This window comes from Homarus americanus, unplaced genomic scaffold (genome assembly GCF_018991925.1).
Source record: "Homarus americanus isolate GMGI-L3 unplaced genomic scaffold, GMGI_Hamer_2.0 scaffold25013, whole genome shotgun sequence".
Taxonomy (NCBI): domain Eukaryota; kingdom Metazoa; phylum Arthropoda; class Malacostraca; order Decapoda; family Nephropidae; genus Homarus; species Homarus americanus.
In genome coordinates, this window is record NW_024722158.1 from 8,617,204 (window position 1) to 8,630,346 (window position 13,143).

General features: G+C 39.8%; 1 protein-coding gene across 5 annotated transcripts in view; it reads left to right on the forward strand.

The window, feature by feature from the left end:
* The window catches only part of LOC121862196 (required for excision 1-B domain-containing protein-like), a 30,245-nt gene that overhangs the window by 14,134 nt on the left and 2,968 nt on the right, over window positions 1–13,143 (forward strand). For all 5 annotated transcript variants that reach the window (XM_042360293.1, XM_042360292.1, XM_042360291.1 and 2 more), the window contains one exon: window positions 7,415–7,616. In XM_042360293.1, the coding sequence (XP_042216227.1) occupies window positions 7,415–7,616 (202 nt within the window). The remainder of the gene's footprint in view (window positions 1–7,414; window positions 7,617–13,143) is intronic.

Genomic DNA, 13,143 nt, shown 5'->3' on the forward strand with positions numbered 1-13,143 from the left:
TTCATCATCTGGTTCTTAGGGAGGATTACTAGTTCACCAACACCATAATACGTAAAGGAAGCCCAAACCATAAGCGAGGCAGGGTGCTTAACAGTGTACTGTGGGAGGTGCGCGTCTGAGTGGGGCGGGCGGTACACCGTCCCACCACTACTCCCAGTCACAGAAAACGTAGCCTCATCCGACCACAATACACTCCTCCATGTCTCTAAATCCCACACTTCATATTTCTTGCAAAATTTCACTCTATTTTCCTTCTGTCTCTTCGTCAACAGAGGTTTACGGCGGGCATGAAAGCTCTTAAATCCCAGGTCATCGTGCAGGGCTTGTTGAACACAACGTAACAAGACGGGGGTTTCTCTCTTTCACTTCACGTGTTGTGAGTGAGGGATTGGACCGAACTTGTCGAGAAATAACCTTAAGTGTCCGTGGAGACAATAATTTAGGCCTACCAGACTTAGAGCTGGTAACTCGTCCTCTCCAAGGTCACGGAAACGTTTGACAAGATTTTGAACAACTCGTAATGCCACACCAGTCTGAGCCGAAATTTCTCTCAGTACATGGTTCGCTTTGTACAATGCAATCACTGCTGCAATATCGTCTCTTGTAGTAACCCTCCTGGACATCTCTGATGGCCACTATGTCGGGTTAATGCACCTTAAACTAGACAAAACACGGCCACATGGTGCGGGAACCCGCACAATAAATCTTCCCCTCAGTTGCCAGAGGCGCACTGACTACAAACCATGATGTGTGCTCAGTTGCCAAATGTCACCACTTGCCAGCAAACCAAGCGTTTTGACATCTCGCATCACAGGACAGCCTTCACGACATGTGATCTTATTTTTGCGAGAACTTATTTCGTCGGCCTTATCGCGATTTAATATTCTGCGCAGACTGTACAATATTTTATCTCCCAGTTGACTCTCGAGGTTGTAAGTCTTCTCTGTAGCAATACTCAAAATATCCGCCATCTTGTGACATAACATATTGTATCTGGAGGCCATAACTTCCAGGGCTCCTGTGACGGAATAAACCCGGACATAGTGTGTATACTTGTATTTTCAGATTGCATAAACCGTATATGCCTATTGTTTAAGTACAGTATTAATATTTCTTGTAATACCTACTATATTAACAGTACCTGCTTTTATTGTACCATCAAAACCGTTTTATCGGAAATTATCATGTAAATAGATAAGAAATTACCATTGCAATACCGGTAAACTTATTTGCCAACGACATAATCCTGACAGCTCTGTCCTCTTCAATCTTAATGCTGTACAACCCATGTTGTACTGCTCCCCCATTTTGCTTATATTTTTCAATTCCACTGTAATTTATGTATATGCTTATAAAAAACAACTAAAAATGAAATAAATAAATATTGAAGTGATAACCGTGGTAACATTATGAGGTGTTCTTATTATCACCATGCTATTGTACTATCCAGATGTTACTAAATGTTACATAATACTTCCTTGAGATAAATGTATAGTATATATCAGGAGCCTAAAAGAGAGCTCAGGTTCTCAACTGGCTCAGCCATGTTAATATTGTTATTATTATCCACTCTGTATGTGTGTTTTTCTGGCTAAATAAACTTTCAATTGAAGCTATGATAATTCTTATTAAAGCTGTTTTATCAGAAAATACTAGAGAAAATATCTTTCGTATATAATTTTAATGGAAAAATGATGTTAAAAGATAAAATATAATCAGGTAAGAATATTATACTGTATTGTTAACAGACAGATGTGTTCTTTGTTTTAGCAGACAAGATGGAGTTGATTGATGTAGTATATTAAAACGAGTGAGCTTAGCGACGTGAGAGGAGGTACTGAGACCCTTTGGACCCTCATATAAGTGATGTACCATTGTTGGGGTTTTACATATTTCCTCAAATTGAAATAATGAAGCTATGTAAGGAATTAGGGCATAGAACGGAGAGGTCACAGCTAGGCTGTACTCTCTCGCCCTGCAATTGTTTTTAATATTTGTATTTTGCATATGGTTTTTATTAATTATAAACTGTGCTACTAATTTCTTGAATCGTTTTGTAGTGTTTGTGATTTTTTATTGCAAATTGTACATATATACATATATTTTCTATGGTAAATTTAATTGTAATCTTTTTGTGAAATATACAGTAGTAATACAGGTTGTACCTCTCTAGTCCGGCAACCTCGGGACCTGACTGGTGCTGGACCATGGAAATTCACCCTTTTCCTGGATAGATAGTGACTTGTGCTTATGCCTGGAAGCACTAGCACCACTTTCTCTGCGTCATGGTCTCTTTGAAGACATATTGAAGGGTTAAATGTCGTATAGTAGCTTATCAAATTTTGCGAGTTTTTAATTCTTAACGTATTTTATTGGAACACAAAAAAATAAATAAATAAAAATTTTGACGGCGGAAACTTGAATTTCGACGGGTTTGAACGGCCCGCCAACGTACAGACGACGTGCATAATCGTGTAAACAGCGTCATTTCTCTTATGTACAAAAGATTCATTATTGTTTATTACTGAATGTCTTTTTTATTGAATTAATGTTTGTGTGCAAAATGAGCAATACAATTCATTAATAATATGTAGAATATTAAAACACACAAGGAAATGACACAGCATTGTTTTCGTTGATTACAAAACCAGTGACTGACTGGTTCTACATATAAAACTGAAGAAAATAAGACCTTGGTTGTAGCTGTAGTAAAATTAATATGGTTGTTTTAAGTAATGTTATTTAATGTTAATAAATGGAACAATAGAAGTAGCTAACGAAAATGGTAAAGAAAAAGAGAGATCGCATGTGTAAGTGCACATGCGCACACGTGAAAACATATCATTACTTTACATAAGAATATGAAAGCAACACTTATTTACTGTTCATATATATTTTAATTAATGTTTCTGAATTTGTTTTTATTGAATTAATGTACGTGTGTGCAAAATTAACAATACAATTTATTAATAATACGTGGAATATTAGAGATGAGACGAGACGGCTGCCGGCATTGTTTATGTTAAAGCTTACAAAACCAGTGACTGATTGGTTCTACATATAAAACTGAAGAAAATAAGACCCTGAGTTTAGCTGTAGTAAAATTAATGTAAAAAATGAATATGGTTGCTTGAAGTACCTGTAATGTTATTTAATGTTAATAAATGGAACAATATAAGTAGCTAACCATTAATGGTAAAAAAAAAGTGAGTGCTCGTATGTAAGTGCGCACATGTGAAAATATATCGTCATTACTCTACATAAGAATATGAAAGCAACACTTATTTACTGCTCATATATATTGAAGGGTTAAATGTTGTACTCTGTATAGACAAGCAGAGAGAGAGAGAGAGAGCAGCTGAACTGCCGGATGTAAACAAACCTTAATTTCCCGCGGCTTTTTTTTTTAAGGGGATTAGCCCACCCGGGCATAGGTCACTGACCCACATTGGGGCCTGAGGGGCAAAAATTTAATACTCCTGTAATAATAATAATAATTCAGATAAGTAAAAAAAAAAAAACTGCCTATCTACCTATTGGACAAACTAAAATCGTTCTGGACCACGGGAGTTTCCAGACCACAGAATGCCGGACTAGAGAGGTACAACCTGTAGTTTTGTTTAGTTAGTGGAAAATATGTAATATGTGCTTTTTTCTTGACAGACGTCAGACGCCACAAACTTCGCTGCACTTAAAATTGAGTCCCAACTGTTAATTTTCATTTTGGCGGTGTTTTGTTGTTCTGTTTCTCTTAAGAAAATATCCTTCCTCTTTTTCACTTCCAGCATAGCTAAAACATATTTATAAATTTTGCGCCCTCAGCCAGCTGATATCTTTATTCTTGTGATTAGTCTATGTTTTGAAAGCGTAACTATGATTGTCTGACTGACCTGCAGGAAGACTCGCTCTCAGTGTTTGCATTTGAGTTACAATACCCTAACAACAATGCAAAATAGTTTTGAGTATGGGGGATTTACAATATTGTTAGCAGTTTGAAAGCCGTAAGTCGGTAAATTATGAGGAGTTTTTAGTATCCGGGCCCTGAGCTTTAGAAAAAAATAGTTATCATGCTTGCATCTTTGAAAATTATCTCATTGTATTTATAGTTGTTGCTGGTAAACAATTTTCAGTTATATTTTGCCTGAAGGAATGAAAAAACTAGATTATTGTACTGTACTATACATAAGACTGCCTGAATATGCACCCCTCAATACTGTACACAGTTGTGAGCATAAAGAATTCAGTGCTAAGCTACCTCTGTACAGTAGAAAATTGATACTGTGTAATGCAAGAGTGAGACAAATTGTATTATACTATTCTATGTATTTAAGTGGAAAATACAGTACAAGGCACTGTACAGGACTAAAGCCCCATAACATATTTGAAAGCATTCCTCAAGGACACTTTATTCTCACTTCAGCTCTAATACTGTCATTTAAAAATGTTTTAATATAACTCCTCTTTAGTCTAAACAACCGTTTCCTAGACTGCCGTTGTTTACATTCTAAGTGATTGATGTGTAATCTGTGTAATAACAGGGAATTTTGTGACAGTTGTGAACTGTTGCAATAAACTGCCAAAGAATGTTGCAACAGCAAGAGTTGTGAACTTTTGGAATAACCTGTCAGATAATGATCGTGAAGCCATTGAATGTGAACTCCTTTAAGTTCAGACTTAACCAACCCTGGCACATGTTCTGGTACATTCTAGAGCCATACATGCCCAGCACTTGCCAACAGTGTGTAACAGAGAAATGACCGACTGTCTAGGGAGCAGACCAGTGGCAAAGAATATTAACTTAAATGTGAAAATGGATGTGTTAAAAGATGTTTTGAAAAGGGGTAACAAGCTGTGGATATCGCTAGAGCTCTATTCAGTACTTGAGTTTAACCACTTGTGTATGGGGTCCCTTCTCTGTTGAATAAAATCATCTGGCATTTGCCAAATAAGATAATAATACTGTAGGAGCAGCTTCCCCATAGTGAAGGGGTCAACCCATTCACTACAGGGATGCCACTTTTAAAATTTTATTTGGGTTATACTGTACTAAATGATTTCATTCAGCACAGGGGGGACCTGTACTGTACACAAGGGTTAACATTTCTAACATTTTCCTATTATTTTGTCTGATTTTTGTTTCATTCCAGAAGAAAGTTTATACACTATACAGTACTGTATATAGTATACGTACAGGTATACAGTCCAGTATATTTATGAGAAATATATAAATATATCCCCGAGGAATGTAATCACAAATACTGTACAGTTGTGAACAAAAAGAATTTGGCAGAGTGAGTTTAAGCTGCTCCAGCCTCATAATTATATTAAAAAAAATGATGTGAAGGGAAAATCACTGACCTTTAACCGCCACCTCTATACGGTGGTGTCAAGTCTCGACCTACCCCTACCCTTCCATACACCACCTCCCTTCCTCTCAAGTTCTTTTCATTCACAACTGTGCATAACATTAAACTTATGGTACCGGTAATTATGGCAGCGTGATTGAGATACATTCCAGATCATTCTCACTCTTAATTTTACCTTATTTCTTGCCAACAACACATGCTTTGACTCCCTGAGGGGTTGCTAGCTGTACTGTACAGTAAGAATGTTTTATTAATATCTAGGTTTCTTTACAAACTGAACTTGAGGAGTACAGTAGTTTTAACTACTTGTTGGTAGAAAGGTGACTCAGGATATTGTAGGGGATTATTTTAATTTTATTATAAAAAGTAATAGCTTGCCTTTGCTTCTTATTACCACCAGGTGCAGCAACATCGCAACATGATTTACTTCCTCTCTCTCTCTGATAAAAGATTAGAATACCTGCAACTGCATAGCTTATACAGGGTGTCCACGAAGTCCTGTTCTGATTTCAAACATTTATTATGTGCAAATGGCATTAAAAATTGAAATAAAGTCTTTTGCATTTGCTTTAGCAAAAAACAAAAGTCAAATAGTTACTCTTTCAAATGCTAGGGGTAACTTAATTATAAGTCCATAAACACGTTGGAGGGCATTAATCAATATGATTGAAGAAGCCACAAATTAAAAAATTGTTGGGGCAAACTTTTTTGGAATGAGGGTTGTGAACTCTTGGAACAATCTGCCTGAGAGCATTGTGATGGGACCGAATGTGAGTTCATTCAAGACCAGACTTGACCAAAACACTGGCTCAGGTACAGATACATTTTGGAACCAGTACTTATCAACAGTGCATAACAGAGATGTAACTGACTGCCCAAGTGGCTAACAAGTCAATTACAGGTAGTGGCAAAGAGGATAAAGTAAAGTGTATTACTATAGGGTATAAAAAATATTTAGTGATAGTACAGTATATACAGTATTATGTATTATACGTCCATCTTACGAACAACCGCCGATACAAATGGAGTTAAACTTGAAATTTACAATAATGTATTTTATTTACCTGATGACTAATTTTTTTTTTACTTTCATTTAGTACTGCATTTTGTCATTCTATTTCTTCTTTTGCCAAATTTTACTTAAATTAAGTGATTTTAGATGTATATAAGGACTTAAGCTATAATATAGTGGGATTTTAAACATTGTTCTGTAAGTACGGTATGTCATGGAAATCACATATCCTTAACATAGCTAAAGCTACCTCCCAAAAGTTGGGAATGCTGTACAAATGCCGTAGCTACTTCACTCCTGAGCAGTTGCTTCAAGTATATAAGGGATTCATTCATCCTAACTTGGAGTACTGCTCTCATATCTGGGGTGGCTCTTCTGTCCAACTGTTAGATAGGGTGCAATCAAAGGCATTTCATCGTATTAACTCTCCTCCTTTAGTTGACAATCTTTCTTCCCTTTCTCTTTGCCGCAATGTTGCTTCACACACTCTTTTACAAGTACAGGGTACTTTAACGGGCAATGTTCGGTGGATTTGGCATCTTGTGTACCGCCAGCAAGGCCGTGGGCATCTTTGTGGTGTAGATTAACACAGTACAGTATAACCTTTTTCTCCTCTATTATTAATTTTTCTGTTCTTATTTTTTTGCCCCTAGACCCTGTTGTGGTTCTTTTGACCTGTGCCCAGGTAGGCTAATTCCCGTTAAAAAAAGAAAGAGAAAAGGCATGTGCATACCATCCTCAGGAACGGAACCCGTTCGTAACCTGGGAACCCCCTGTAATGTACACTGTAAACACTGTTCATCAGGGATGAATGCACTGGTTCATATACTGTAATTTATTTTTTCTTGGCTTACAGCCTTACACCATGCAGTATTGGAGTTTGACTGCATTATCGACAAATGGGAATAATTAGGGGGTACTGTTATAGTGAAATTATATCAAATCATGTACTGTACAGTATGGTAATATTTATAATGAATCTTTTGCAGGAAAACTTTGATGTTAATAGTAGTACTGTATTTGTATTGTCTTTCAGAGGCCACAAGATCTACCTAAGTACAGGACCAAACTATGATTTCCCCATGTTTAGGAAACTTGTCCATGATGTGACACAAGACTTCAAGCGGATTTCTGAAGGCATCATAGTTGTTGAAAAGGCTCTCAGAACTGACGGCTACACAAGTGCAGCTGATATCATCACTTCACTTCAGGAAAGTGAGAAGAAGAAATTAGAACTGGTAAGTTATTTATGAAGTACAGTATCGTCTGCATTTACGCGGTCAATTGAACCCGTGGAGGTCTGCGTAAAACGAGAAAAGCATAAATGAAATAACAGAACATATGGGATTAATTGAAATAGAGACTGGGCCGACCCTCAAACTCCACTTTTTCCGACACAATATGTACGTTGTAGTAAAAATAACATCTTAATTTTATGATGGTATGCACACACAATTAATAATTAAGAGAAATATCAGAAATATTAGGTTTTTAACACTTACGTTAGTAGAAAAGCTGGGTCGGCACACGTGGATGGCGGCTGGTTCCTCGGCAGAGGGCAGATTAGTTGCCCTCCGGTGAATCACTTTCACTACTCGCAGAGGTTTGCAGTCCTCCCAGACAAACCCCTCAAAGTCCATATCCTCACTATCACTGACTTGGGCTGGCTGTGGTTGTGGTGGGTTGCGGGCGAGGAAGTCCTCAATACTACGTTGACGACTAGTATTGATGTTGTCGAGATAGATCTGGATATACGGCTCCATAACTTTCGACAGAAGGTTATTAGACACTTCATACCGATGCTTGTCTGGGCATTGTCAAGGATGAGCTTAATTTTCTCCCCCAACTCAATGATTTCCTTCACACAATCATGGCTTGGTCTAGGTAATTCAAGGTTTTTCTCGGGTGGTGGGGGTCCAGCGGAAGCCATTGTGAGGGGAATAGCGGGCACAAGAGAATTGTATACACGGACTGAGAACAATGAGACAGGCCCGGCTAGGTCAGCGACTTCTACCCTCTGGTGGCAGGGCACGTCATGTTACATTAGACCAATCACAGCTAGCGGCGGAGGGAATGCGTGGGTGGTAAGGATGCGTGGCCCAATCACAGTCTGATACGTCATATGACGTCAGCAATAATGTAAGAGCGGCCTAATGCTCACCACTCACCGCACCGCTTCCCGCGTATGGTCAAGAATGGACCGCGTGAGTAAAAAATGGCGCGGCGGTCTGGACCTCTCCAGCCGCTCGCCGCGTAAATGATGAAATTTACCGCGTAATTAAAACATTTCATTCTGGCAAGGCACCTCGTAAATGACCAAACACGTAAAAAAATCCCGCGTAAATCCAGACTATACTGTACAGTATTCCTCAGGAAGGCATGTGTATTTTATGCTGAAGGGCTAGTTTGTACTTTTTTGTTTGTTAAAATAAAGTACAAGATGGGGCTTAAATACAAAATTTGACACAATGACTAGCAGCAGTCATCTCAGCAAAGGGTGCCCTGAGCAGAATGAAGGTAAGTTGATATCGTTATTAATTTTATCAAGTTTTATTCAGATGTTAACTCTGCACTTTTGTGTCCACAGCTAATGTACAGGCCTACAAAGGTTTGGTGAGATGGTAGATAATTTATTTTTTATTACCTGTGTGAGAGCTTGGGGAAAAGTTTTACATCTAACATTATTAGAGGTATAGGCTGAGCTTTTATTTACAAAAAGAAATTGTAAAGGTAGCATTCTGTGTCCAGGCAGCCCATAGTGATTTATTCAAGGTACAGGGCGTCCTCGCTTAATGTTGGGGTTACGTTCCTGAAAATGCGACGTTATGCAAAACGACGTTAAGTGGATCAGTTTTCCCCATAAGAAATAGATAAAATACGGGAGTTACATTCCCCAGCCTCCCTTTGTCCCATGAAAAAAGTTACAAATACAGAAAATAATTGCCATTTCTATAGAATATAGTATATAGAACTACAGTACTATGTTTGTATTGGAACTCACCGATCGGCAGAGGTGGTAGATTGAGTGCATGGTGGGTAGTGGAGCGAAGGAAAAGGATGGCGGGAGCGAATGAGGAGGGTGGAAGCGGAGGAGGATGGGAGAGGAGGAGGGTGGTGAGTCACTGAGACTCTGTGGCTGCCTCCTCCTGCTCTGACTGAGGTTCCTCCGCCGCTGCTTGCTCCTCCTCCGTTGTTGGTGGGAATGTCTCGGCAGCAACCGTATCTGAACTGGCAGCTTCAACAGTCATCTTTATGTTGTGGAAGTTAAACCAACGCTTAAATCGTTGAAACCAGCCTCGACTGGCCGTAAAGGTCTCTTCCTTTGATCCTTCACCTTCTCTTTCCTTCTTGTCATCAAACAAGGCTCTGGCCTTGTGCTGGATAACCATAAGGCTCACAGGGGCATTGAGTTGATTCTGGTTCTCCATCCATATTGCTAGCATCTTTTCCACCTTCTCTATCACAGTGCTTCTAGTACTAGTCTTCTTAGTAGCACTCAGAGAAGAGCCACTTCCAGCACTAACCTTAATCTTGTCAGCGTTGGTCCGGATAGTACTCACCATTGTGGGGGTTAGACCAAGCACAGCGGCTATGTCCACAGCATGTTCCCCTTTTTCAAATCGGGTTAATATATCCATTTTCGTAGTCAGGGTAATGGTCTTAAGTTGCGTCTTCACTACACTAGCATCAGTAGCACTTGATGGGCGCTTGGAAGCCATTTCGAATGGTTAGAGTACAGTTTTAGAGCCAAAGCACTTAAGCACACACGAATGATGTGAAGTCGTAACAGAGACTGGCTTGGCGTCGCTTGAGGATGCTGTGACGTTCCGCGAGTGAGGGTGGCATGCCGAGCCGAGAGTGTACGCGGCCAGACAAGAACAGGTGATGCACCGTAGAAAGTAGTCCGTGACGACGCAAAATGACGTACAGTAGTATCAGATCGCCAGGACGTTAAATGAATATTTGGTCTCAAAGTTCAGCGATGTAGTACCGAAGCAACGTTAAGCGAGGACTTACTGTAGTATGAGAGCTCATAGGGTATGCCAATCATCCCTATCACACCCATTGACCCAAAATAGGGAAGACCATGTGTAGCAGTTGTTCTCTGGAGGCAGGAGGCCTTATAGAGGCCATATCTGTCCAATAAGAGCACTTCTTCTTACCATGATTCTACCATTTTATTTTAGAGCCCATCAATCATCTCTGAATTCTGTTCTTAGCCATACATCAAGAATGGAAATCACTGAACTGGCTCACCACTGGGTAATGTACATACAGTACTACAAAAAGCAAAATGCCCCAGGCTTGTTGTGATTCTTCTGGTATTTTGGAAAGAGTTATTGTATTTCTTGGTGTCATCCTATAATTATTATTAGGGCATATGTGTATGGTTTTAAGATTTGTAACTTGTTACTTATTTTTCCAATTCTGTGCTAGTCATTACACCAAGACAGGTAGCTTTCATCCCCACACTTCGATCTAACATCTCATTGGCATAGTATTGTACAGTAGTCCCTCGTCATCCGTGAATTTTCCATCCACAAATTTGGGGTATCCAAAGCTTTTACTTGGTATCCTATTTCACCAACAGCGGCATTGAATTTTGAGTATTAGCGGTTTAGGGCGGCGACATTTTCCCTCCATGTTCTAATGTATTCCTCTGCGCAGCGTCCAGCCTCCCGCCAAACTCTCTGTGTTGTAATCTCATACCGTGCAAACATATTTTACTGCTCTGTACACTGGATATTTATTACATATTTTCTGTCGTAATAACGTTGATTTTGTATTTAACTCTGGCCCCAAAGCGTGCATTGAGTGTTGGTGATAGTGGTGAGAGGAAAATGAAGAGGGCATGGAATGTAATTACTAGAAAAGAAAGTTGAAATGCTTGATAAACTAGAGAGTGGCGAGAGCGTAGCGTCAGTGGGACGCGCCATGAGGGGGGTAAAAAATTCCTTAATTCGCACGGTTAAGAAAAGTGAGGCTACGATAAGGGCTATTGTTGCTGGTGCCACATCAAAAAGTGCAAAAGTAACATGCTGCACGACCATTATTTTGAAAAGATGGAAGAAGCACTAAACGTACGGATGGAAGATCAGGCCCCAAAAAATGTGCCATTAAGTTAGTAAGTGATACTTGTGAAGGCCAGGCGGATTTATGGCCACCTTTTTTAAAGTGTGGGCGAGGGAAATGTTGCGGACATAAAATTTCAAGCCAGTAAAGAGCTGGTTTGAAAATTTTAAGAAAAGATACAGCCTGCACAATGTGAAACTCACTGGGGAATCTGCATCAATTGATCTCCAGGTCACTGCACTATTCTTAAGAATTTGTGAAATTGATTCAGAAGGGTTACGTGCCAGAGCAGGTATTCAATGTGGGCAAAACTGGCCCTTTTTTGGAAAAGATTGCCAATAATTAATATTAGTTTTCTAGGATCAGAGGTCTGCTCCAGGATTTAAGGTAGCAAAGGACAGGCTGATCCTTCTCCTTTGTGTTAATGCCTCAGGGGATTGTTTCATCATGTCCATGCTCTTCTACCAGTCTCTGAACCCCTATGCCCTGAAGGGCAAGAATAAGCATCACCTCTGTCTTTTGGCAGTCTAATCAAAAGGCCTGGGTTACTGCTGCTATCTTCTTGGACTGTTTCGGCAATTGTTTTGTGCACATCGTCGACAAAGAACTCGGTCACCCTGAAGCACTCCAGATTGCCCATCCCAATATAGAAGTGGTATTTCTACCTCTATACACCACTTCACTTCTTCAGCCTGTGGACCAGGGTGCAATAGCCACTTTTAAAAGTTATTACACTTGCTGCACCTTCAGCCATATCCTTGATGCAATGGAGGAGGATGGTACCTCAACTGTTTCTGACTCCTGGAAGAATTTTCACATTTCTGACAGCATTAGCCAAGCAAAAGAATCAGTTGATGAAGTGAAGCAGTCAACATTGAATGCTTACTGGGGAAAAATCTGGCCCTGGGGGTGATGCACGACTTCCATGGTTTCCCTTCAGTTGATGCTGAGGTGCGGCGTATCATGAAGATTGCGCAATCTTTGGCAGGCGAGGGAATGTACGACATGCAGGTCGAGGAGATCCTTGTTTCCCGTGTGGAGGAGTTGACGAAGGATGACCTAGAAGAGCTGATAAGCCCCTCTAGTGATGATGAGGATGAGGTGATAAAAGTGAAAATGCAGCCTTGCATTTAAGCCTGCATTGGATGATGTGATGAAGCCATATAAGGTGTACAGGGATCTAAAAAAAAAAAAAAAAATTGAATCAGCCAACTATCTTCAGCCTTTTTAACAAGACCACCACTGCTACAGCTGTTCCATCACCGACCCATAACCCTCCAACTGCGGCTGCAATCCAGCCAAGTTGTCCCTCCCTCACCCACCTCATCAGACATTTCTGAACCTGACGAAGTGCAGGAAGAGAGTGGGTCTGTGTCACCCTCTTTCTTATAACAACCACCTCTCTTTCCACATCATCCTTAGTGAAGGTAAATAGCCCTTATACTGTCAAATTTATAATACTGTTAAATTTGTATTACTATTTAATTTATATTCTGCTATTTTATATGTATTTGACTCAAATTATATGAAATGTACAATGCAGATATTGTTTTGCGAAGGAACATGCAACTTAGGCTTTGACAAGTGTTGTCGGCGGCCGTGGAACCTAACCCCCTATTTCCCATATGCCTTTAGTCTTACCGACCTCAGATTTACCAACCACAGGGTTTTCCAGGAACCTAACTCCTATGG